This window comes from Dysidea avara, chromosome 8 (assembly GCF_963678975.1).
Source record: "Dysidea avara chromosome 8, odDysAvar1.4, whole genome shotgun sequence".
Taxonomy (NCBI): Eukaryota; Metazoa; Porifera; class Demospongiae; order Dictyoceratida; family Dysideidae; genus Dysidea; species Dysidea avara.
Window position 1 is genome coordinate 15,337,336 of NC_089279.1, and position 27,928 is coordinate 15,365,263.

At 40.3% G+C, this 27,928-nt stretch overlaps 1 protein-coding gene across 1 annotated transcript in view; it reads right to left on the reverse strand.

The window, feature by feature from the left end:
- The window catches only part of LOC136264791 (uncharacterized), a 238,027-nt gene that overhangs the window by 140,168 nt on the left and 69,931 nt on the right, over positions 1-27,928 (reverse strand). The window contains exons 4-5 of the mRNA XM_066059560.1: positions 14,264-14,341; positions 2,063-2,787 (exon numbers count right to left, since the gene is read on the reverse strand). Of these exons, the coding sequence (XP_065915632.1) occupies positions 2,063-2,787; positions 14,264-14,341 (803 nt within the window). The remainder of the gene's footprint in view (positions 1-2,062; positions 2,788-14,263; positions 14,342-27,928) is intronic.

Here is a 27,928-nt window from a genome sequence, read left to right on the forward strand (position 1 = left end):
GATCCTTTCGTAGCTGAACTCTCTACAGGGTGATTTGTTTGCAGCTGAAGTCTCTACATGATGGTTTGTTTGCAGCTGAACTCTCTACAAGGTAACTTCTTCTAGTTGATTTCTCTACAGGATGACTTGTTTCTAGCTGAACTCTCTACAGGGTGATCCTTTCGTAGCTGAACTCTCTACAGGGTGATTTGTTTGCAGCTGAAGTCTCTACATGGTTGTTTCTTTGTAGCTGAACTCTCTACAAGGTAACTTCTTCTAGTTGATCTCTCTACAGGATGACTTGTTTCTAGCTGAACTCTCGACAGGATGATCTGTTCATAGCTGAATTCTCTACATGGTAGTTTCTTTGTAGCTAAACTCTTTACAAGGTGACTTCTTCTAGCTGATCTCTCTATAGGGTGATTTGTTTGTAGCTGAACTATCTGCAGGGTGATTTGAACTCTCTACAAGGTGATGTTTTCTAGTTGATCTCTCTACTCAGTCTGGATGACTTGTTTCTAGCTGAACTCTCTACAGTGTGATCTGTTAAGTTTCTACCTGATCTCTCTATAGAGTTATATCTTGTTTGTATAGCTGAACTCTTTTAAATGGTGGTTTTTTGATTGGTTGCTGAACTCTCTCTCCATGGTGACTTGTTTGTACTACAGAGTGACTTGTTTATAGCTGAACTCTCTACAGAGTGACTTACTTGTAGCTGAACATTGCATAAAGTAACTTGTTTGTAGCTGATCTAGATGAACTCTCTACTAGGTAGCTTTTTTTGTGGCTGAACCCTTTACGGAGTGACTTGTTTGTAGCTGAATTCTCTACAGAGTGACTTGTTGTAGCTGAACTCTCTACAAGGTGACTTGTTTATAGTTGAATTCTCTTCAGTGTGACTTATAATGTTCTGAATCTCTACAGCAACATATTTGTAGCTGAACTCTCTACAGGATGACTTGCTTGTAGCTGAATTGTCTATAAGATTAACTGTTTGTAGCTGAACTCCCTACAGAATAACTTGCAATGCCAAAGAAATTCTATAATGGAGTAAGTTATAAACGTAGCTGAATGCTTTATTAGGGTGACTATTCTATTAGAGTATCTCGATCTCGCATATGCTACACGTAGTTGGCTTTGGAATCATAACTCAGTGGTTTGTAATCCGATTCTTCTGTACTACTGCAAGGACTTTCTATGATAATTATTCCAGCTACGCACCGATTTTCAGCTCACTGTTCTAAGCGGTTTGGCTGGTAGGCGTGAAAACTAATAGTTTTTTTTATTCATAAAAGTCGATCGCGTCATTGTGACATAGGTTGGGTTTTGTGTCATATCTCGATGGCCTTTAACTGGATTCCTTTCAAACCACAAAAAGGCACTCCTACGATAGTTACTCCATCTACATACCAATTTTCAGCTCATTCCTTCAAGCGGATTACCCTGTGGGCGTGACATACCTTCGACCTTATTTTACGCAGATAAGCGGTCATAACTCCGTGAATGTTCATTGGATTCCTACCAAACTTGGTACTGAGATTCGCCTTAATGAGCCCTTTAAGTGTGCCAAATTTCAGCCCGATCCAAGCACACATTCGTGTTTTATTGCGGATTTTGCAAAGTGTGCGAAAAGAAGTAGAAGAAGAAAAAAACGAAGAAAAAAAACCCAAACTTTGGCCGCTCGTATCTCGGAAATGGCTGGAGCGATTTTCTTCAAATTTGGTATGTGGACTCCCCTACCTCGCCGGCATTTTTGTAGCAACTTTGGTTTTAATAGGATAAGGAATCACGGAGCTACAAAGGTGTGAAAATCGCGTTTACTTTCTTCCTGTAAATATACTCACGGTGTGGCGCGCCGGCTACTTGGGCCGCACGACACACTACCGTGTGTCTTGATATATATACATGGTCGATTATCTACACACAACCATACTGTATTATGCAACTGGTTCTCACAAGAGGTTGATATTGAAGCTATTTCTTACAGTACTTTTACTACAAAATAGTTGGAAAATATTATTAAAAATAAGTTTAAAGATATTAGATATACATGTACTATAGGTAGTAATGGTACGTAACTCACATCATTTCTGTGATTGAATATTACTGTTGACGAAATCTTTAAGTACAGAAATGTTTCTTCAGCAAATAAATTAATATTCTTTTTTGAAGTTTCCACCATGAATGAAACTGCAGTAAAGGGAATGATCCATTCCAATACTATGGAGTTAAAAGGTGATACTTTCCATAGAGTCATAAGGTAGGGATATACTCCACACTGCTTTGAAACAAATTGAGTCAACTCATCATACTCTTCTTCTGTAATAGCTGAAAATATTTTACCTTTTATTATTGCTACCATTTTATGGAATCCTTCAGGAAGGATGGTATTTTCTTTTTCACAATGCTTAAAAATATCTTCAAGTTTCATTTTAACATCTATTTTTTTCTCATACTGATCTATCAACTTCATACATACATCTGAATTTAAAGATTGCATAATCATTTTTAATGAGTGGATATCATTCCATTTCCAGCAATAACGTAAGTTGTCTGTAAACAAGGTCTTGATTTCTTTACATGCTTCTATTGCTGCACGTTGATTGTCATCAAACAATAATATTTCTGAATCCTTGCCAATTGTAAAATAAGCACAAATGCATTTCATGCTGTCTAAGTTGTCATTTTCCTTTTGCTGTAGTTCTTTGATAATTTTATTCATGAGTATGCCAAACTCAGCACTAGCTCGAGTGGGCGTAGTGATCAGTGGTAACATTTTTCTTGTCACTTGGGTGGTTATTGAACTGTCTGTAAATATCACAAACTCATGAAAAAATACAAGGGTATAATGCCACAATGTAAATACAATTTATTAAGTTAAGGTAGAATGAAGCTTTAAGCAAAAAAATCATAGTCTTGCATGTTCACATAATTTAATTAACTTTCCATAACAACAAGATGGTTGGTCTACCATGCATGACTTTGCATCATCATTGGTATGAGATATGACAAAATTATTAATTGTTAAAGGATAGTGGTGGTTCGGGGTAATGCAGAATAGTCACAACACTGTCAGTGTAAGAAGGTTTACTCATTTAATGTAAATTTTGGCACCATGCGTAGCATTGTTTGTAGTACAGCGCTGCGAAGAAAGCCGGCACATCACACTGTGTGTATATTGACAGGAAGGACGACATGGTCCCTTCTCCAAAACACACCATTTTGCATTATAGCTGTCTCAGTCTATACCCACAACTGAATCAGAGTCTACTTAAAAAATCTTCAGATGTAAGCAACCTCTTGTTTCACTACTTTTATTTCTATGATCCATGATTGAGCTTAAAATCCTTATTTGTTTGTTTACTTTTGCAATATTATTATGACTGGTGAACCCACTCATACTGCATTAAAATGGAAGGAAATGGTACCAGACTTATTGTTTTCATCTGAATGCCAGCCCCAACTATCAATTACTGAAATATGTAGAGAAGTGGACATTATGCTTCATTTTCAGCTACAGAAGATTGCATTTCCTTTTAAATATTGCATGTCACAAGCATGCATGTGCACACAAGAATAAAAATGTTTTGTTTTGGTTGCTGATGTTGGGGACTAAGATTTTTAGTCTGTATAGGTAGCTCCGTGAAGACCTTGTGTCTTAAAGCAGTGTACGTGTGATGTAATCTTTAATGGAATGCAATCTGCTGCATGTTCATCCCAACACACAATACCACAAAAGAAGAACACTAGGAGAAGGACTACTCCAGTCACAACAGAAACATTGGACAATTCCAGTCAAACATATCCCATATGGTGTTACCACAAATCGACACCTTGTGCTGTTAGCGGAACACAAAGGAGAACACAGGTAAGTCCATGAAACATATATTGTATGTACTGCAGTATGTCTGTCAGGTTGAAGCAATAATGAAACAGTGAAAGAACCAATCCTGTAAACTGAGCCATTATCAAGTTACGCTCATCAGCGGGCAGTCAGTCAGATAGTTAGTAAAAAATTCCACTAAGTAAAAAAATTAAAATTTCTTATGAAGTTTTTGGAATCATCTCATGTCATACTGAAGACACTTTTGGTCTTGATTATGCCTAACCAATACTGTCAAGGCACCATGAAGGCTTGTGAGGCTGGTTTAGGGTGATGGCCAGAAAAACCCAAACCTTCAAGATCCCTGTATACATTACTAAAAGGCCCATACTGGGTCTTTTTGATCCAGTTAAATACAAACAATTGCACTAATGTAAATTGTCAATGCATCAAGGATCTACGTATCATACAGTACGATAATAACTGTATAGTAGGGACGACAAAGGAGTAGGCATGGCCCACAAAATAACATCACCTAAAACCAGCCTCAATTTTCCCTGATGACGATGAGGCAGTATTGGTGAGGTAAAACGAAGCCCAAACAAGCTTTCAGATCAACCCGAAATGCTTTCAACAAGTTGCTACGGAATTTTAAATTTTTTTTATTCGACGGAATTTTCTACTTACTGACTGAGTAAGTAAGTAAGTAAGTAAGTAACTGACTGATACCTTCAGACAAGCGTAACTTGAAAACGGCTAAGGCTACAGCCTTGATTTTTTTACTGCTTGACGTTGCTTCAGCCCGACAGGTGCCTTTTGGCATACTGCAGTACGTACAATGCACTTACCAGTGTCCTCCATTGTGTACCAGTCATCTTTGCTGACAGGATAAGATGTCGATTTGGCATGAGCACGTGATGGCTTCCCTTCGAAATGGAAATCATCCGTATTTTTCATAGTGGCTATTTTGATTGCAGAGGTGCTTTTCAAACAGTCCTTGATTTTTATTGCTGTGTAACGGGTTGAACATAGCTGACAGTGAAGCCAAGAGTTCATAATATAGAAAGAGGAGAGAGTGTCCAAGTGTCAATACCCTCTGAGAAATCACTGCATTAAGTCATGGCTTCAATCTGTGATCAGCACGGTAGGTGATAATGCAGACTCTTTTCAATAAGCGCTATCAATATATTAATTATTTAATAAAGCGCTTAAATCCATTCGTACGCCAATGTTGAAATGTCTCAACAAGCCTCGTGGCAAGCTGATGTATTTGATGATGAGATAATGGAACAAGACGAAGAGTGCGAAGATTACGATGAAATAGAGCCACCACCCTCTAAACGAAAATCGAAGAAAACCACTTCTGAGCGATGCAAGACTAAGCAAGAAGGAGAGTGTAAGACCACCCGACGACGTCATGTCTTGAACAAAACTGAAAAGAAAAACGTTTTAGCTCGTATTTTGTTTATAAGCAATGAAGAAATTACTCTGAAGAGTTTGTCTAGCACAACAAAGGAGGTTTCAGTGGTAAACGAATTGCTAAAAGGATTTTGTGATTCCGTCACTCCAGTTGCTCTATCGTTTTTCACAGAGCACTTGAAAGAAACATTTCTAAGATTAAATGAAGAGTGTTCCACATTAAAAGAGCGATACTTACAGTTCCAACTCAAAATCAATAAATAAAGTTTTGCCATTAAACAGACAAAGTTCACCCTTGTTTAAGTACTGTATTCTAGGTTTTTGGATATAGCAAGATTTTGTAGTAATATTTATGAAAAGGGTGTACTATGAACTGGTTGTATCATACATTACTATATAATAATTGGAATTAGTTTATTTTCCATATTTCTTCTTCTGCAGTGATTTAATGGTACATCTCTATAGCCCTTTGAGCTATGGTGAGAAGATACAGTGTGCTTGATCAGGTGTGATGCTCTGGCCACAACATAGTTGGATGAACTCAGCTTTCCACCAGAGCAGTGCTTGAATTAGCTGAACAGGGTCTCCACTGCACTGCCTGACAAACGAATCGGACTGATGAAGTGGTTGGGATACTTGTGTAGGAACCACTCTGCAAATCCAGTCATTCCATACACACAGATTCGTAACAAATCCCAGGCTACAAGAAACAACATACACATAAACTGTTGTATGCAATACTGTACAACACAAATAGGCTTAATGCCTACATACTGTGTTTACTTGGTTAGATGCTACACCTCGAATAGTAGCCACACTTAAATAGTGCCACAGTCAACTTTAAAACAAAGGCTTATATATCATTCATTTTTGAGCACATAAGTGGTGGTTGATTTCAAATAGTCACTGCATTGATTTTGACAATTAAGGTAATAGTAGCTGCGGTGCTTAACCAAGTAAATACGGTATAACGTTTTGTAGCACACTGGTATTTTTGAGTAGATGAAATAGTAAAACATGTCAGACTGATCACTGTGAATGGGGAGGTTCAATTGGCCTTGGGTATTACCAAATTTACTATTCCCATGTTATTTTACAATACTAATATGCACCTAGAGCAAATATCCAAGGACTTAGTTTGAGCAGTTCTATGTGCCCTATTACAAGTATTTCTTTTTACTGCATTTTCAATGACAAGAATGATCTTGCATAAAATTTATTACAGTTGACATCACCAAAAGTTTTACCATTTTGAACCTCAGCCACAAAACGTATGTCTCAAAATTTTTCCCATTAATTATGACTAGCAAATAGTTCTAAAGCAACTATTACTTAACTCATAAATGGAACCATATGTTGGCCAAATTTTGCTGCAATATGTTATAGCAGAGGAGGTACAACACACTTTAAGCACAATCAAATAGAATTTGTGTTAATTGCATGTTTTGACTTCTAAACTGATGCTTAATCTGGCTTTACGTTTGCCCTTCATTTCGTATGATGACCTCTTCATCACGTAACGATGTCTCCAATTGCCTTGTATATTAATATCAAACCAGTGGGGTTCACCGCACTGTTAAATTATGTATAAGAAAAGCGTTCAATTGGCACCAAGTTTTCAATGAAACCTATTTTTAATTGCTCTGTACAAGTCCTATGTGCTCATGTGAGTGTGTCGTACCTCCTCTGATATTATGGTATACAACTCATGGTATAAACTAACTTTGCTAACTTAAAAATCTTGCATCAGTTGTAGCTGCATTACCTACAGTTATATAAAATAGTAACTATGACATACAACTGTTTACTAACCATAAAGAGCATTGCACCACTTCTTGAAGTATTCATATCCCTGTTCAATGGATTTCAAAACATCTCCTTGGGTATCACAGATTTTAGAGTGGCTCAGAAAACCTTTCTCGAATAGTTGATTACATGCTTCAAGGTATGCCAGGGTACATCTCACGTTGGCAGCGTCATTGGGTGTTGGGATACTGTTAACATACTGGTACAACTCAGACAACACTAATTCTTGCTATAAAAATTAAAGACGACAAGTGAGTATTTACACATGAGCACCGCAGGCTAAAATGCATGTACGTATCAATCAGAAATATTACAAGTGCGTTGTGAGTTTTACAGTATATCAGATATATATTGTATCAATTTTTATTAAAGTTCACCTGCATAATCTTAGCAGGTGTCACATTCAGTTTTGTCCAAGAATCCCTTATAATATGTATTTCACGAAGCCTAGGAATCATTCTGGCAACACCATCATCATGTCTCTGACATTCCCATTGGTACATGTCAACTATTGCCTGCCATCCAAATTGAATGCCTTCAGGGGTCTTAAATTTCCTGGCTCCTCCATCTTTAGAAGCAAACAAAGCATTGATCATGTTTTTGAGTTACAGTATGCAAAACAATTTCCCAAGACATTGATTGCTTAATTGTGTACCTTATGTGTTGGACAGATCAGCCAAAAAATACGATTTGGCGGATTAAACAGATTTGTAATCCATGGCTTTATAACAAGTTGGTCAGACAGGCTTCTATGAGTGTTATTCCCATATGCTCCAAAGCACCCATGGCTGGCTTTCAGAGCTGCTAAATTTAGTGCTCCACCATCGCAAACCAAAATGCTAGTTTTTAAGCCATAAACCTATGTAATAAGAATGGTAACAGATTGATTATTATCCTGACATGTACCTGAAAAAGCTTGACTGTCTCCAGAACACATGCCACAACAAATTTAACAGTCATCGGGTTTTCACTAGTAAAATACGGACCTACTATGTCAAAACTTGAGGTTAGATCTCGCCACAAGAACTGCAAAATGTAACTAGTTTGCTTTAAACGACTGGTGGGGTCGAAAAAAGCAAAAATATCTTGCAAATTAGCCTGCTTCTGTGATGACATCGCTAAACCAACCAGGTGGTGACTTCTGGAGTTCCATATTAATGAAGATATGACTTTCACCTCGTCAAAAATGACTGCCCCATCTGACATAGGAACGGCTCCACTCTGATCCTGGAATGACTGCTGAAAAGTCCTATACTGGGCCACTTGTTTGATGATTGATTCAACACATGCTCCAGGCTCATGCAAGAAAGCACCAGTATAGGATTGCAAGGTAGACTTGGATGGTAACTGCAATATATTAAAGCTTTTTAAAGCTTCATAAGCTGCTGGGCTGCGTACACACACTGCAAGTGTTACAATGTTTATCACATGTTAATAAACACTCATACAGTGTATTAAGGATGACGTACCGATCCGAATTGTAATTAGACTCCAACGATTTCCTTTCTTTCCGGTGTCTAGTAATAATGAAATATCAAAACAAATATTTATTTATGCACAAGTTTACCATTCTGTAGTTGATCACTGTAAAACTGTGCCTTGCAGCTTGCCTTGTCCCGTTCCCATGAACTTCGAATTGATTTTCCAGTAGTAGATGAGTGGGCATCATCCTCCTTGAGAATGCTGTACAGTTCTTCTGAACATTGTTCTGGAGAACTTCACTAACTTCATCCAACTGGTCATCTTCGAGAGTAATATCAAACTCACTAAGCCTTGATAATTTTGCCTTGTCATTTGACCGTTCTTTCTGAGTTGCAGCTTTTCTTTTACGAATACTAGCAGGTGAAAGATATTTCAACTTATATCGTGATGACGGCTGTTGCCTCTTCAGACGCACTCCTGGACTGACATCTGACCTTCTCCGCTGATGATCAAGATAACTGTTTAATCTTTTGCAAGGTCTGCAGTGTACTTCATCACTGCTCTTCTGCATATCAGATGCATTACTTTTAAGTTGATACCACAAGGTGCAGTCTTTGCAGTCCTAACCCTAAGGATAAAAAATTACTCTTGCCACAGATATATACCCAGCATCAGGAATGTTTTTCATATTACTCTGTGTTACATCTAAGACAGTACTACCATCTCCCATCCTTTTAGCAAATACAAGGTCTGGACATGCCTGTTGACCTTTCATAATAACCTCGTCTATGATAGTAGTGTACTCAACACAATTGGTTGGCTCAGTGGTGGCTGCTACATTATCATTGCTCTCTTCTTGTGTCTGGTTAGATGTGATGTCATGACTTTGCTGGTTATTCACAGGTACATCTCCTTCACAGTAAATACTATACAAGGCTTTCTACATCTCTTAGTTACCTGTTGTAGCTATGCTCTGATCAGTTGCCACCAAGCTATCATCTGTATTTTCAAGTGGTTGGATACTCACATTAGTAGTACTTGAGCTACTATTCAAGCTGTTTCCTGCAAAGCAATTAATAAGACCATTCATTATATTTTCTTGTTGGTTACCTATGCCCTGTCGAACCAATGACTGGCTTCTAATACTGAGTAGTGCTGCATTCTGAAGTGGCTGTGTACCTATGCCAATTGGAAATGCACTTTCATATTGAAAGAAAGGTTGTGCTGGCCTCACAAACACAGGTGGCAAGTTGTATGGAGGTACTGTGAGGTGGCATTCAGTCTGGTAGTATGAACCAGCAGGATAGTTCACATTGTAGCGTACAGGGTACGCATGGGAAGGTGGTATTACATGAGGCACTCCTGAAAAAAAAGGCCAGCTGTACATGCACATACTTGCAGTAGTCACGAGTCATATTACCTGAGACGGCTAGTGGCTGTTCATTAGGCAAGAGTCGTGGCCTGGCATTAAACACAAGGCGTCTGTTACCGCTACCATGGCCAGCATCACGGACTGGGGTGCGTGCATCTTCCGAGGCTTCTTCCCGCGTACTAGTGCGCCCGCTGCTTGAGCGTGTACCATCACCATCATCCATTTTTTGACCATCACGTGCAATTCTATGTTACGCGCATGTCTTACTTAAGCGCAGTATCCAGTATAATATGGTGGTACATAAGGATTCCCCACTCCATCAATGCCAATCAACAACATGTCTGATTTGGTAAAAGGTATTAAATATTTTCGGAAATATACAGAGAAACACGGGCCACTCGACGCGGTGATTTTATACGGTCATATTGAGAGTTGGACACTCTCTCCTCTTTCTATATTATGAACTCTTGGCGAAGCGTAATGGATATTTCACTTTTCAGACGATAATTTTAAAAATTGGGGCAAGGCACCATTTCTTTTCATATGCATAGATTGTAGAGGTGCTTCTGGAAAAGTTATTGATTCGAAATGCTGTGTAATGGGTTGAACATAGCTGACAAGCTGTTCGCAGAATTTGCACAATTGTACAGAGCATAGTTGATTAGTAATAAATCACTTGACAAATCACAATTACAAGGCAGCAACTTATAACTTAAATACTTAAACGTAGTATTCTAGAACGTTCTATAAGTTTTCACATTGCCTACATACATAGTGTTCCTAGTGTGTTCTAGAACCTAACTAATTAAGGTTAAAGTTCAGAGGTCAACCACCTGATTAATTACTTTCTTTAACACACCCACTTAATTCATCAGGTGTTTGAGGAATGAGTTCCTCTACTCAAAGCATCCGTAGACAATGCTGAAGTTCCGTCAAGTCTTCACAACCATGTTTGATGGTAAACACCCACTTACTGCCAATGGGCTTTCTACCACTTGGTAGCTCCACAAGGTCCCAAATCTGGTTGTCCATAAGTGACTTGAACTCTGAGTCTGCAGCTTCCTTCCACTCCTCTGAAAAATAGCCTTCTAGTGCATCTTTAATGCATTGAGGTTCTGTGACTTGACACACGTTTAATGCCAAATGATGAGTGCTTGTAGCTACATACTCATCTATTCCATACCTGACAGGAGGTTGTCGTGAGTCTCAATTCTTGAGGTTGGGTCTGTTGACTCTGTTCTGTAAATGACTCAATCTCCACTTCAGATTGCTCCTTACATGGATTTTGTCTTACTTCATGACCAAAATCCTCCTCATTGAAAACAACATCTCTGTGAATGTACACTTGCGATGTTTTTTCATCGAGCAATCGGTAGCCTTTTGACTGGATGCTGTATCCAACAAATCTGAGTTTCACAGCTTTCTTGTCCAGTTTCTGCCTCTGTGTATCAGGTATGTGGGCAAACGCTGTGCACCCAAATACCTTCAAGTGTCCAATATTTGGCTTTTCCCCACTCCAGACTTGTAAAGGAGTCAAGGTGCTGGTGCAATTTCTTATATAAGCAACTGCATCCACAGCTTCAGCCCAATATTTGTCAGGCAATCCTGCATGAGCCATCATGGATCGAGCCATTTCCATGAGAGTCCTACATTCTGTTCGGGAGAATGTGGCACTGTCAACTGATGATGTGTGCGTTTTAACTTCAAGTAGGCTCTAAATTCCTTTGACAAATACTCTCCTCCATTGTCACTCCTCAATGAACCAATATTCAGACCACAATCATTGTAAACATGGACTTCAAATTCCTTGAATTTCTCTGGTGCTTCAGATTTGCTTTTCAGAAAATAGACTGCACAGCATCGTGAAAAGTCATCAATAGAAGTAACAAAGTACTTGTTTCCACCAATTGAATCTGTAGGCATTGGTCCACAAACATCACTATGAATTAACTGGAGTTTTCTCTTAGATCGAATTTCTCCCACTGATTTGAATGGCTTCTGTTTCATTTTTCCAGCAACACATTCTTCACAGAATGACACCTTGGCATGGTTTGGTAGCCTACTACCAGTTACTAACTTGTTGTAGGCCATGTTCTTGATACATCGTTCACTTGCATATCCTAATCTACAGTGCCAGATATCTGCTCCACCAGCTACCTGTGACATAGCAACTGAAGCCTGCTCAGAGGTAATGGTTTCACAATCAATTTTTCAACTAGTGTACCCATTCCATTGAGTTTGCCATCACTATCTCTAATCCAGCAGCGAGAATGCCCAAACTTCATAAAATTTCCTTTAGAAGTAGCAGCCGTCACAGAAAATAGATCACGAGTCAGTTGTGGTACATACAGGACTTTGTACATGATGGACTTTTTAGTGTAACTCACTTTGAATCGTATTTGTAGGTGCACTTCTCCAGCTCCAAGTGCATCTAAGGTACGTTCATCTCCCAAGCCAACCTTTTCTGAATCTCAACTCCTTGTAATTTACTAACAGTTGTTTATTCCAGGTCATATGGCTTGAAACACCTGAATCCACAAAACATGTGTGATTCTGAGGGCAATCCTTTGATGCTGCATATGCACTATTACTGTCAGCACTTGATTTCTCACTAACAGTCTTTGCTTTGTGTGATGTGCCCTTCTTGGCCTTTGGACAGTCTCTTTGAAAGTGACCTGACCTACCACATCCAAAACATATGGGTGCCTTCCGAGGTTTTAACCTTTTCTTGGAATCTCCCACTAGAGCTGCATCCCCTCTTTGAATATCAGGATTACTTGAAAAATCTTGCCTGTTCATTTTTTTGCTCCTCATGAACCAGAGCTTGCTGCACATAGTTGAGTGATATGTTATCACCTTTAGCTTCTAGGGCAGTTACAAGTGTAAAATAACTCTTAGGAAGATTTCCCAGTAAGGTTACTACTTGATCCTCTTCAGCAATAGGAGCACCAATAGCTATCAAACGATCTGTCAACTCCTTTAAGTGTTTAAGATGCATCTCAATTGAAGTTCCTTCTCTCATTTCCATCCGGAAATACTGTTTCTTGAGAAAGAGCTTATTTGCTAGAGTATCACGTTCAAAGTGATTCTTTAATGCATCCCATGCTTCTTTTGGCTTATCACAAGACGTCACCAAGTACAACTGCGAGGAACTTATTGCCAGGACAATTGTAGAAAATGCCTTCAGTGACTTCTGCTAAAACTTGGCTTGAGCCTGTGCATTTGCATCTTCTACCAGAACTTCTGTTCCATCTACTAACCCCCAGAGTCCTTTAGCAAGCAGTAAGTGTTTCATCTGAAACTTCCAGGTAGTCCAGTTGGATCCATCCAACTTATCAATTACCCACTTATCATCTGAGGTCATAGCCATTGTTAAACTCAAGAGCACTACAGTTACCAGACTTTATACAACCAATCAACTCTCCACTCTGTGATTAATACTCCAGGGAATCTGGGCCCATAATCTGTTTGCAGAGCTTGCACAATTGTACAGAGTATAGTTGACTAAGTCTTTAATAAATTACTTGACAAATCACAATTACAAGGCAGCAACTTATAATAACTTAAATACTTAAACATGGTATTCTAGAACGTTCTATAAGTTTCTACATTGCCTACATGCATAATGCCCCTAGAGTGTTCTAGAACATAGTTACTTAGTTACATACAAAGTGTTCCTAGTGTGTTCTAGAACCTAACTAATCAAGGTTAAAGTTCAGAGGTCAACCACCTGATTAATTACTTTCTTTAACACAAGCAAGCGTAATGGATACTTCACTTTTCAGACAATAATTTATATAGCTGGGGCGCGCGGCGCCATTTCAGATGCGGTATGCGTGGGTTCACCAGTCATAATAAAAATTAATTATTTACAAAAAAAGTTAACAAACAAGTACACGAAAAAAATTGGAATTTTCAACTAGAGTAGGGACCATAGCACATCGATAAAAAGTACCGAAACATGTTGGAGTAGTCCATGATATTAAATCACAGTAAAACAGTAAGAAGTGTTATATTCCTACTGTGCATTTCTGTTATGGTATACCTTGAGCACAGTAGGGATGTACCACTTCTTATTGTTTTACTGTGATTTAATATCATGGACTACTCCAACTTGTTTCTGTACTTTTTATCGATGTACTATGGTCCCTACTCTAGTTGAAAATTCCAATTTTTTTGTGTACTTGTATACATGTAATAAATAAAAGTTCATCAAAGGGATACCATCAGCACCAAAAACACAGTCTCAATAACAGGAATGTCTTATTAATGAGGTCGTGGAGTTATTTCTATACTTACGGCTTGACATGGTTACCATATACTGAATATTTCAATTAGTAAATAAGTGCATTTATATAAGAGAGGCTTTGCTTTACTAAGTCTCATAATAAGTATGCAGAAACACATACAGTGCCTTATGATACACTTTATTAGAAGCTCACCTGGTGATGGCTCCAGTAGTTTATTTATTTGAACACTACTACCCTGTTGGATGTGAGTATCATTTGGTACAGTTGGTACTGTGTAGAAATTTAAAGAATCACAATAAAATAAATTGTTACATGCTATATCCCTGTAATGCAACAAAATTAGTGTAAGCAATGAATTATCAACTGATGTCTATTATTAGCCAACTCAACATCTATTATACCAAACATGGAATTTTGCCAACACTAAGCTGCCTCGTGCTGCTTTGTTTTGTTTTCCTAGTAATTTAAACCAATTTTCATCACGTCATACTGTTGGTAAATGACAAGAGGTTTGTTTATGACTTAGTTTATATATGCTAGTCTGTTATTCTTGGCATGAAAATGGTATCTGTAATGCACTGAACTTTATCCATGTTGTTCTTATGTTGTAGTGTATACCGAACCTTACACATAATGTTTAACCTAAGAAGAGAAAGGCTGCAGTTATTCAGAAGCCTTTAGTGATTGAATAATCACCCTTCCCAGTGGAATAATGTTTGTTTACACATGTACGTGTCTGTTTACAAGAAATTCACCACTACTAGGACTTGGAATTCTTGTCATTTGTACTGTTTAAGGTGGTTTTAAATATGAGGATCAGTGGCTGTACAAAGACAGCAGTTAGTAATCCTTTATATGAACAAAAAGATGGAAAGATCTAGACCTGTTGTGGTATAGTATGTACATGTTCAGCTGGATCCTCAAAAAATATTTATTAAACAGATGCATTTACACATGGTCTTGAAATTTGGCAAATTTGTAGGACTGATTGACCCACTAAAAATATTTCAAAATCTTTTTATTCAAATACCTTACACAATATTTAAGGTCAATCACATGTCTGTTGTTGACATTTTTACTGTCACCACTAATCATCTGGTTGGTAGGCTTGAGCCAATTAAGCTTTGAAAATTGCTTATTACCTATTATGCTCAACATTATGCTCTCAAAATCAAGATTATGCTTGAGAGCTGACTGTTTTATTAGAGTATATCTGCATTTCCTGACTGCTGTATTAGAGTAAGTGACTGCTCTATTAGAGTATCTTGATCTTATTTCCATAAAGTGTGAATAATCAGTCAAGAAATAGTAAAAATAATGACACTGCAAGGTTTTTTGATATGAAATGCAGTAATAATGTGCAGTGTACTCATGTATGTTGTGCAGTATTTTTGGTACATGCATTGCGCGTTTTAAAATTCTTGAAAATCATCCTATCATGCTGGCATAATGCTTGATGCTTTTGCTATGCTCGAAATTATGCCGGCATAACTGGTGCAAGCCTACTGGTTGGCTGAAATGTTAATTTTCATGAGAAAAAATCCTCTTTCCATTTTTAGCTGTTTTTCAGGATCCAGCTCAACTTGTACATACTATAGTTCAAAGTGATGAACAATGGAGATAACTAGGAGGATGTAGCTCAGAAAGCAAGATGAATTGAAGTAGTCTTATGAGGCTATCTAAACAACAGGATAATTGACTATATACTGTACAAAAGCAAGGATAAACTGGAAGTGTTTGTAATTTAAAAGATTATTAGAATCTGAACATGGCAGGACTTCATTTAGCCTCTCACATATTGCATCTCTCTCATGAATTACTTTGGGAATAGAAGGTACTCCTGGGAACAACCGGGGGAATGAAAAGTGAGTATAATCAAAACCAAAACTGCCAAACCGTGAAAAATGGTACCACCCAAATAATGCTAGATGAAAAAAGATGTGAAATCAAAGGTGGCAGCCACAAAATGTCTGCAATGATATTAACAGCAATCATTATAATGATGAGTGTAAAATTATTGGTACAAAATGATTGGCATTAACATCATTGCAGCCACTACCTTTGATTTTCACCACCCTTTTTCACAGCTTGGCTGTTTTGGTTCAGATATTACTTTGTTGTTGTTGTTGTTTTTTTTTTTTAATTTTCAGCCATAGGGATGTGGCGATTGCCAGCCATAGGGATGGGGATATACCTCTAGCCATAGAAATGCTGCAATTATGCCAGCATAATTTTGGGCATAATAGGTATGTGTGGAATCAGGAATTATGCTAGTACTTTGAGGTGATTATAAAGCTTTAACAGTAGGAAAATGTGCAGATTGCACAATTCCGTTAACAAAATCAAGATACTCTAATAGAACAGTAAGAAACTCTAATAGAACAGTCACCGAATCAAGACACATGGTAGTGTGTCGTGCGGCCCAAGGAGCTGGCGTGCCACACCGTTTTCTTGGTTTTGTTTTTCAAAGTTGCTAAACTGCCTACAGAATTTTACTATAAAGTGTATTATGTAGTAGAGTTCCACAGGTTCTAGGGTTCTAGAGGTTCCATGGTTCCAGGGTTCCAGAGGTTCCAGAGGTTCCAGAGGTTCCAGGGTTCCAGAGGTTCCAGGGTTCCACAGGTTCCACAGGTTCCAGGGTTCCACAGGTTCCAGGGTTCCAGGGTTCCAGAGGTTCAAGGGTTCCAGGGTTCCAGAGGTTCCAGGGTTCCAGAGGTTCCAGGGTTCCAGAGGTTCCAGGGTTCCAGAGGTTCCAGAGTTCCAGAAGTTCCAGAGGTTCCAGGGATCCAGAGGTTCCAGAGGTTCCAGAGGTTCCAGGGTTCCACAGGTTCCAGAGATTCCAGAGTTCAACAGGTTCCAGGGTTCCAGAGGTTCCAGAGGTTCCAGGGTTCCAGTGGTTCCAGGGTTCCAGTGGTTCCAGGGTTCCAGAGGTTCCAGAGGTTCCAGGGTTCCAGAGGATCCAGGGTTCAAGAGGTTCCAAAGGTCCCAGTGGTTCCAGAGGTTCCAGTAGTTCCAAAGTTCCAGAGGCTCCAGGTAAAGTAACCATTACTCTAAAGGAGTAACACATGCTCAGAAGGTGGCGAGACGTATTCTTCAGACTAATGGTTATTCTCTTCAGAGTTTATTTACTCTCCAGAGTTATTAAATCCTTTCTACCCAGGGAAGTCTTTAGAGTGGTGGTTACTCTTCATTTGTAATAGTGTAGAGGTTCCAGAGTTCTTTATAGAGGTTCTTTATAAATAAAATATGTAGTTTTTTTGTAAACTGCTGAGATCACTCAAGAATTTAACCTCAACTTACAAAACTTTTACCCAGGATGCATACCCCATACACTCTAGATTTACATGTTTTATGTACTATAATATAGCAATAATAAATTAATAATATAAGTGTGATTACACTGATATGTCTTTCTATGCATAATTTAAGTTAGGGCCTACCATCACAAAAAAAACCCCTTACCAATTATAAAATTTCTATAGTAGCCCATACCATCCATGGAAGGTCACTATTTTGTAACAACAACAGTAAATATTGTTGCAGTTGGCACATTGTAAAGTTTTTGAACAGGTATTGAGATAATATTTTGTGTGTGTATACATGTGTTAGCTCTGGAATCCTGGAACCTCTGGAACCCTGGAACCTCTGGAACCCTGGAACCTCTGGAACCCTAGAACCTCTGGAACTCTGGAACCTGTGGAACCCTGGAACCTATGGAACAATGGAACCTCTGGAACCCTGGAACCCTGGAACCTCTGGAACCCCTGGAACCGTGGAACCTCTGGAACCCTGGAACCTCTGGAACCCTGGAACCTCTGGAACCCTGGAACCTCTGGAACCTCTGGAATCCTGGAAAATCTGGAACCCTGGAACCTCTGGAACCCTGGAACCTCTGGAACCTGTGGAACCCTGGAACCTCTGGAACCATGGAACCTCTGGAACACTGGAACCTCTGGAACATCTGGAACCCTGGAACCTCTGGAACCCTGGAACCTCTGGAACCCTGGAACCTTTGGAACCGTGGAACCTCTGGGACCCTGGAACCTCTGGAACCCTGGAACCTCTGGAACCTCTGGAACCCTGGAACTTCTGGAACCGTGGAACCTCTGGAACCCTGGAACCTCTGGAACCTCTGGAACCCTGGAACCTGTGGAACCATGGAACTTGTGGAACCTGTGGAACCCTGGAACATCTGGAACCCTGGAACCTCTGGAACCCTGGAACATCTGGAACCCTGGAACATCTGGAACCCTGGAACATCTGGAACCGTGGAACTTCTGGAACCGTGGAACCTCTGGAACCCTGGAACCTCTGGAACCTCTGGAACCCTGGAAACTCTGGAACCCAGGAACCTCTGGAACCCTGGAACCTCTGGACTCTGGAACCTCTGGAACACCCTGGAACCTGTGGAACCCTGGAACCTCTGGAACCTGTGGAACCCTGGAACCTCTGGAACCATGGAACCTCTGGAATCTCTGGAATCCTGGAACCTCTGGAACCCTGGAACCTCTGGAACCGTGGAACATGTGGAGCCCTGGAACCTGTGGAACCCTGGAACCTCTGGAACTTCTGGAACCGTGGAACCTCTGGAACCCTGGAACTTCTGGAATCTCTGGAACCCTGGAACCTCTGGAACCCTGGAACCTCTGGAACCCTGGAACCTCTGGAACCTGTGGAACCCTGGAACCTGTGGAACCCTGGAACCTCTGGAACCCTGGAACTTCTGGAACCGTGGAACCTCTGGAACCCTGGAACCTCTGGAACCCTAGAACCTCTGGAACCCTAGAACCTCTGGAACCCTGGAACCTCTGGAACCCTGGAACCTGTGGAACCATGGAACCTGTGGAACCTCTGGAACCCTGGAACATCTGGAACCCTGGAACCTCTGGAACCCTGGAACCTCTGGAACCCTGGAACATCTGGAACATCTGGAACCTCTGGAACCCTGGAACTTCTGGAACCGTGGAACCTCTGGAACCTCTGGAACCCTGGAACCTGTGGAACCCTGGAACCTCTGGAACCCTGGAACTTCTGGAACCGTGGAACCTCTGGAACCCTGGAACCTCTGGAACCCTAGAACCTCTGGAACCCTAGAACCTCTGGAACCCTGGAACCTCTGGAACCCTGGAACCTGTGGAACCATGGAACCTGTGGAACCTCTGGAACCCTGGAACATCTGGAACCCTGGAACCTCTGGAACCCTGGAACCTCTGGAACCCTGGAACATCTGGAACCTCTGGAACCCTGGAACTTCTGGAACCGTGGAACCTCTGGAACCCTGGAACCTGTGGAACCCTGGAAACTCTGGAACCCAGGAACCTCTGGAACCCTGGAACCTCTGGACTCTGGAACCTCTGGAACACCCTGGAACCTGTGGAACCTCTGGAACCTCTGGAACCCTGGAACCCTAGAACCTCTGGAACCCTGGAACCTCTGGAACCTGTGGAACCCTGGAACCTCTGGAACCCTGGAACCTCTGGAACCCTGGAACCTCTGGAACCCTGGAACCTCTGGAACCTGTGGAACCTCAGGAACCTCTGGAACCTTGGAACCTCTGGAACCATGGAACCTCTGGAACCCTGGAACCTCTGGAACACTGGAACCTCTGGAACCGTGGAACCTGTGGAACCCTGGAACCTGTGGAACCCTGGAACCTCTGGAACCCTGGAACTTCTGGAACCGTGGAACCCTGGAACCCTAGAACTTCTGGAACCTCTGGAATCTCTCGAATCCTGGAACCTCTGGAACCCTGGAACCTCTGGAACCCTGGAACCTCTGGAACCCTGGAACTTCTGGAACCATGGAACCTCTGGAACCCTGGAACCTCTGGAACCCTAGAACCTCTGGAACCCTGGAACCTCTGGAACCTGTGGAACCTCTGGAACCCTGGAACCTCTGGAACCGTGGAACCTGTGGAACCTGTGGAACCCTGGAACCTGTGGAACCCTGGAACCTGTGGAACCCTGGAACTTCTGGAACCGTGGAACCTCTGGAACCCTGGAACCTCTGGAACCCTAGAACCTCTGGAACCCTAGAACCTCTGGAACCCTGGAACCTCTGGAATCCTGGAACATCTGGAACCCTGGAACATCTGGAACCGTGGAACTTCTGGAACCGTGGAACCTCTGGAACCCTGGAACCTCTGGAACCTCTGGAACCCTGGAACCCTGGAACCTCATGACTCTGGAACCTCTGGAACACCCTAGAACCTGTGGAACCCTGGAACCTGTGGAACCCTGGAACCTCTGGAACCATGGAACCTCTGGAACCTCTGGAATCTCTGGAACCCTGGAACCTCTGGAACCCTGGAACCTCTGGAACCCTGGAACCTCTGGACTCTGGAACCTCTGGAACACCCTGGAACCTGTGGAACCCTGGAACCTCTGGAACCTCTGGAATCTCTGGAACCCTGGAACCTCTGGAACCCTGGAACCTCTGGAACACTGGAACCTCTGGAACCGTGGAACCTGTGGAACCCTGGAACCTGTGGAACCCTGGAACCTCTGGAACCCTGGAACTTCTGGAACCGTGGAACCTCTGGAACCCTGGAACCTCTGGAACCCTGGAACCTCTGGAACCCTGGAACCTCTGGAACCCTGGAACCTCTGGAACCCTGGAACCTCTGGAACCGTGGAACCTCTGGAACCCTGGAACCTCTGGAACCCTAGAACCTCTGGAACCCTGGAACCTCTGGAACCTGTGGAACCATGGAACCTCTGGAACCTCTGGAACATCTGGAACCCTGGAACCTCTGGAACATCTGGAACCCTGGAACCTCTGGAACCCTGGAACTTCTGGAACCGTGGAACCTCTGGAACCTCTGGAACCCTGGAACCTGTGGAACCCTGGAAACTCTGGAACCCAGGAACCTCTGGAACCCTGGAACCTCTGGACTCTGGAACCTCAGGAACACCCTGGAACCTGTGGAACCTCTGGAACCTCTGGAACCCTGGAACCTCTGGAACCATGGAACCTCTGGAACCATGGAACCTCTGGAATCTCTGGAACCCTGGAACCTCTGGAACCCTGGAACCTGTGGAACCCTGGAACCTGTGGAACCCTGGAACCTGTGGAACCTCTGGAACTGTGGAACCGTGGAACCTCTGGAACCGTGGAACCTCTGGAACCCTGGACTCTCTGGAACCATGGAACCTCTAGAACCTGTGGAACTCTACTACATGATACACTTTATAGTAAAATTCTGTAGGCAGTTTAGCAACTTTGTTTTTTTTTCTTCTTCTTCGTGTTTTCGCACACTTGCAAAAATTGCTATAAACCCAAACGCGTATTCCAATCGCCTTGAAATTTGGCACACAGAAAGGGAGTCCAAAGGCGAGTCCTAGCATTAAATTTGGTGCAAATCCGATGGATGGTTCAGGAGTTATGGCTGATTATTCACGTAAAACAAGATCGATTTGTTGTCACGCCTACAGGGTAAACCGCTTCATGGAATGAGTTGAAAATTGATATGTAGATGGAGTAACCATTGTAGAAGTGCATTTTGGTGGTTTGAAAGGAATCGAGATAAAGACCATGGAGATATGACACAAAACCCAACCTGTGTCACAAATACGCGATCGATTTTTCTGAATAAAAAAGTATTAGTTTTCATGCCTACTAGGCAAACCGCTTAGAGCAATGAGCTGAAAATCGGTGTATAGCTGGAATAATCTCCATAGAAAGTCCTTGCCATAGTACAGAAGAATCGGATTACAAACTACTGAGTTATGATTCGAAAGCCAACTCCGTGAAGCAAATGCAAGATCGAGATACTTTAATAGAACAGTCACCCTAATAGAGCATTCAGCTAATTTATTTACTCCAATATAGAATTCTATTACATTACAAATTATTCTGTAGGGAGTTCAGCTGCAAACAGTTAATCTTATAGACAATTCAGCAAGAAGCAAGTCACCCTGTGAAGAGTTAAGCTACAAATATATCACTGTAGAGATTCAGAACATTACAAGTCACACTGAAGAGAGTTCAGCTATGAACAAGTCATGCACCCTGTAGAGAGCTCACCTACAATTAAGTCACTCTCTAGAGAATTCAGCTACACACAAGTCACTGTGGAGAGAGTTCAGCTACAAACAAATTACCCTGTAGAGAGATTAGCTACAAACAAAACACTTTGCAGAGAGTTCAGCAACAAACAAATCAACATGTAGAGAGATCAGCTAGAAACAAATCAGCCTGCAGAGAGATCAGCTACAAACAAATCACACTGTAGAGACATCAGCTAGAAACTAGACACAATGCAAGGAGTTCAGCTACAAGCAATCACCCTGTAGAGAGTTCAGCTACAAACAAATCAACCTGTAGAGCGATCAGCTAGAAACAAATCACCCTGAAGAGAGGTCAGCTACAAAAAAATCACCCTGTAGAGAGATCAGCTAGAAACAAATCACCCTGAAGAGAGGTAAGCTACAAAAAAATCACATTGTAGAGAGATCAACTACAAACAAACACTTTGCAGAGGGTTCAGCTACAAACAAAACAACCTTTAGAGCGATCAGCAACAAACAAATCAACTTGTAGAGAGATTACTTAGAAATAAATCAACCTGCAGAGAGATCAGCTACAAACAAATCAGCTTGTAGAGAGATCAGTTACACACAAATCAACCTGTAGAGAGATAAGCTAGAAACAAGTAACCCTGTAGAGAGTTCAGTTACAAAAAAATCACCCTGTAGAGACATCAGCTAGAAACTAGACACAATGTAAGGAGTTCAGCTACAAGCAAATCACCCTGTAGAGAGTTCAGCTAAAACAAATCAACCTGCAGAGAGATCAGCCACAAACAAATCACCTTATAGAGAGTTCAGCTACAAACAAATTACCCTGTAGAAAGATCGGCTACAAACCAATCAACCTGCAGAAAGATCAGCTACACACAAATCAACTTGTAGAGAGATCAGCTACAAACAAATCACCTTGTAGAGAGATCAGCTAGAAATTAGACACAATGTAAGGAGTTCAGCTACAAGCAAATCACCCTGTAGAGAGTTCAGCTAAAACAAATCAACCTGCAGAGAGATCAGCTACAAACAAATCACCTTATAGAGAGTTCAGCTACAAACAAATTACCCTGTAGAGAGATCGGCTACAAACAAATCAACCTGCAGAAAGATCAGCTACACACAAATCACCTTATAGAGAGTTCAGCTACAAACAAATTACTCTGTAGATAGATCGGCTATACAAACAAATCAATCTGCAGAAAGATCAGCTACACACAAATCAACTTGTAGAGAGATCAGCTACAAACAAATCACCCTGTAGAGAGATCAGCTAGAAACTAGACACAATGCAAAGAGTTCAGCTACAAGCAAATCGCCCTGTAGTGAGTTCAGTTACAAACAAATCAACCTGCAGTGAGATCTACAAAAACGCACCTTGTACAGAGTTCAGTTACAAACAAATTACCCTGTAGAGAGATCAGGTAGAAGAATTCACCTTGTAGAGAGTTCAGCAACAAAGAAACCACCATGTAGAGAGTTCAGCTGCAAAAATATCACCCTGTAGAAAATTCAGTTACAAACAAATCACCCAGTAGAAAGATCAGCTAGAAGAAGTTACCTTGTAGAGAGTTCAGCTACAAAGAAACCATCATGTAGACAGTTCAGCTACAAAGAAATTACCCCATAGAGAGTTCAGCTAGAAGAAGTAACCTTGTAAAGAGTTCAGCTACAAAGAAACCATCATGTAGAGAGTTCAGCTACAAAGAAACCACCATGTAGAGTGTTTAGCTGCAAAAAAATCACCTGTAGAGAGTTCAGCTAGAAACAAATCACCCTGTAGAGAGATCAGCTAGAAGACGTCACCCTGTAGAGAGTTCAGCTACAAAGAAACCACCACGTAGAGAGTTCAGCTACAAACAAATCGCCCTGTAGAGAGATCAGCTAGAAGAAGTTATCTTGTAGAGAGTTCAGCTAGAAACAAATCACCCTGTAGAGAGATCAGCTAGAAGAGGTCACCTTGTAGAGAGTTCAGCTACAAAGAAACCACTATGTAGAGAGTTCAGCTACAAACAAATCCCCCCTGTAGAGGGATCAGCTAGAAGAAGCCACCTTGTAGAGAGTTCAGCTACAAAAGAAACCATCATGTAGAGAGTTCAGCTACAAACAAATCACCCTGTAGAGAGATCAGCTAGAAGAAGTTACCTTGTAGATAGTTCAGCTACAAACAATTCACCCTGTAGAAAGATCAGATAGAAGCAGTCACCTTGTAGAGTGTTCAGTTACAAAGAAACCATCATGTAGAGAGTTCAGCTGCAAACAAATCACTCTGTAGAGAGTTCAGCTGCAAAGAAACCGCCATGTAGAGAGTTCAGCCTCAAACAAACCACCCTGTAGAGAATTCAACTACAACAAATCACCCTGTAGAGAAGAAGTTACCTTGTAGAGAGTTTAGCTACAAAGAAACCATCATGTAGAGAGTTCAGCTACAAAGAAACCACCATGTAGAGAATTTATCTGCAAACAAATCACCTGTAGAGAGTTCAGATAGAAACAAATCACCCCGTAGAGAGATCAGCTGGAAGACGTCACCTTGTAGAGAGTTCAGCTACAAAGAAACTATCATATAGAGAGTTCAGCTGCAAACAAATCACCCTGTAGAGAGTTCAGCTACAAAAAATCACCCTGTAGAGAGTTCAGCTAGACGAAGTCACCTTATAGAGAGTTCAGCTACAAAGAAACCATCATGTAGAGAGTTCAGCTACAAAGAAACCACCATGTAGAGAGTTTAGCTGCAAACAAATCACCTGTAGAGAGTTCAGCTAGAAACAAATCACCCTGTAGAGAGACCAGCTAGAAGAGGTCACCTTGTAGAGAGTTCAGCTACAAAGAAACCATCCTGTATATAGTTCAGCTACATTTCAAGTCACCCAGTAGAGAGATCAGCTGCAAAAAAATATCCTGTGGGGAATAATGGGCATGTAATAAATATATGTACATAATTTGTATAATTATTAATAAAATCAAAAATCATTGAAGTATTAAAAATCTTCTTTAATTTCTTTTCTTCTTCCTGTGGTAAAGAAAAAAACACATGGGTTAAAAAAGCCCAAAAGTCAGCCATAGGCCGGCTTTGCAGTATACAAATACAAAAAGAAGTGATATCTAATAAAAAAAAAACAGCCAAGTTTTTAAAAAAGGTGCAGCCCCCCAAAAGGCCATAGTGGAAAAAGATGTGAAATCCAAGGTGGCGGCCAAGAAATGGCTGTGATGGTAGGTTAATGGTTAAATTTTAATAACGACAATTCAGGTGAATTTTGTGCCGCTTGGTCTTGGCACCAAATTCACCTGAATTGTCGTTATTAAAATTTAACCATTAACCTACCATCACAGCCATCTCTTGGCCGCCACCTTGGATTTCACATCTTTTTTCACCATGGCCTTTTTTGGGGGCCGCACCTTTATTTACAGCTTGGCTGTTTTTGATTAGATATTATTTACTCTAATAAAGCAGACACATTGAAATGAAATACTCTAATACAGCAATCAGCTAAAGAATTCAAGATTATTTGATGCTTAAACAACAATGAAAATGGTCTGAATCCGTCTGATATAGCAATAAACTAGTATTATTATCTAATTATGGTGGCATAATTTTGGGAATAATGGGTAATTCTCAAAATCATAATGCTCACTTTTTGGAGTATAATAGCCTCATGCCTATCTAGCCAGCTTCAAAGTTTCCTTTTTACTTAAATGTCATTTTCTTTACTACAGGAAGAAGATAAAGATGTGCATTTGAATACATGTGCATCTTTAAACAATTTTTTGCAAGTATACACAAATATAAAAATTAATATTGTTTTGCAACTCTCTACAGGGTGACTTGTAACAGAGATGAATTTTTTTACAGGGTGACTTGTTTGTGGCTATACTCCCTACATGGTACCTTGATTGCAGCTGATCTGTCTAGTAGCTGAAATTTCTACAGGGTGATTTGTTTGTGACTGCACTCTTTACATGCTGACTTGATTGTAGCTGATATCTGTATGAGGCAGCTTGAATTCCATAGGGTAAATTTTTGTAGCTACCAGGTAAGTAACTTATTGTTACCTGAGCTAGAGCTGTGTGATACTATTGATACTACCCGGTATCATGATATCAAGTGGTAATACTCTACTCCAAGACTTTGTATTGTAAGTATCGATTTTGCAATATAACTAGATAGTTGATAATGTTGGGTCACATTTTCAATTAGATTCTATTAATATGATATAAAGTTTGCATCTGCATCAGGGGCGTACGCAGGAATTTTGAAAAGGGGTTTCCACTACAGCTAAGTGACTGTTATGTTAGAGAAGATTTCAAATCACATTCAGATTGTGAAGGTTCTGCAATCTCATTTCCATAAGCAGTTTGTCAAGTAGGTGTGGCAACTAAACATGTTTATTATCAAAACTCAATCAGTAGTTACCACAGCAGTTTATCTTCTTTAACATGAATAACTGGTCATAATTCAGTGAATTGTTTGAGCAAAATTAGTACTTTAATAACTCCTTTACGGGAGCCAAAAATTCAGTTTGATTGGAATATGCATTTGTGTTTTATGCAGATTTTGCAAAATGTGCGAAAAAGCTGCATAGTAAAAATTCCAAATTTTTGATTGCTTGCATCTTGGAAGTGGCTGGGATGATATCCTTGAAATTGACTCCCATACCTGGGAGACATCTCCACAGTAGAATTGTTTCCAATTGGTTAAGGTATCACAAAGCTACAGTTATGTGAAAATTGCACAACACACTACAATGTAAATTTCAGAAACAGCCAATTGAGCCAACATCCCCAAATAAAATAATGAATTTCATTGAATTACAGTACCATAATATCATTCATGATCGTATTAGTGCATATATAGCAATGTTCTACATCGAAAATATTTGTTCTGTATATATATTTATGATTTCAAATTAATTTTAAATTGCCAGTATTAATTTTAAATTGCCAGTTTTTGGTCTGCCTGCAAGTAGTGATGCAATGGCATTGGCCTTACTTTGAAAGCATTGGTTTTGCATGTGTATAGCTATCATACAATGCCAAATATCAATATTCTTTGCGTTATATTTGATTTTCAAGATGGCAGTATACATTATGATATTATAGTGTATTGCATGGAGCTAAACATGGGCAGATATAAATACAGATAGACAAATAAAGGGGTGTGGTCATTGCGCTTGAGTAGTTGGATTGTTAAAAGGTATACTGTATGGTTTCCATGCTTAGTAGTGATCTTGAACCTATCATGAAGTTACTGACAGAGGTATCTACTGGGTGTCCAGTACCTCTTATAGCTGTAGTATAAGCACTTTAAAAAAAATTTGTGGTAGTTAAATATACTGTTCAAGTAAAGAAAAGTGAATGGCTTGATATGGTTTCATTGCCATAATGAAGATGATGACTAGATAAAGGAAAGACAAAGCTCAGATGGCACACAGTCATTGGAACGTCAAAAAGCACATGCCACTGGTGAGCTTGTTATTGTAGTGGCCATGTGCTACTTCATTGGTCTTCCAGCCTTGCGACTGCCCAGACCAAAATTCTATTTTCAGAAAAATATATATATATATATCCAGCCAGTTGTATATAAGCGTTTTCTTGTTTTTTTGCTGTATTAATCTTGATGATTTTGGTGGACCAATATTATAAGGTGGTCTTCATTGCTTAAGATGTCTCTAGAATAATTTTTAAAGGAGACATTTTGAGCAACATCCATAACTTTAGGGGTAATCCTTACTTAAGCAATACTACTGTACAGTTTGATTATAATACATTTCAAAATGTATACTGAAATGTTTGATGCATACTTTTGTATTGCTATATGAATTACTTCATCTAATCT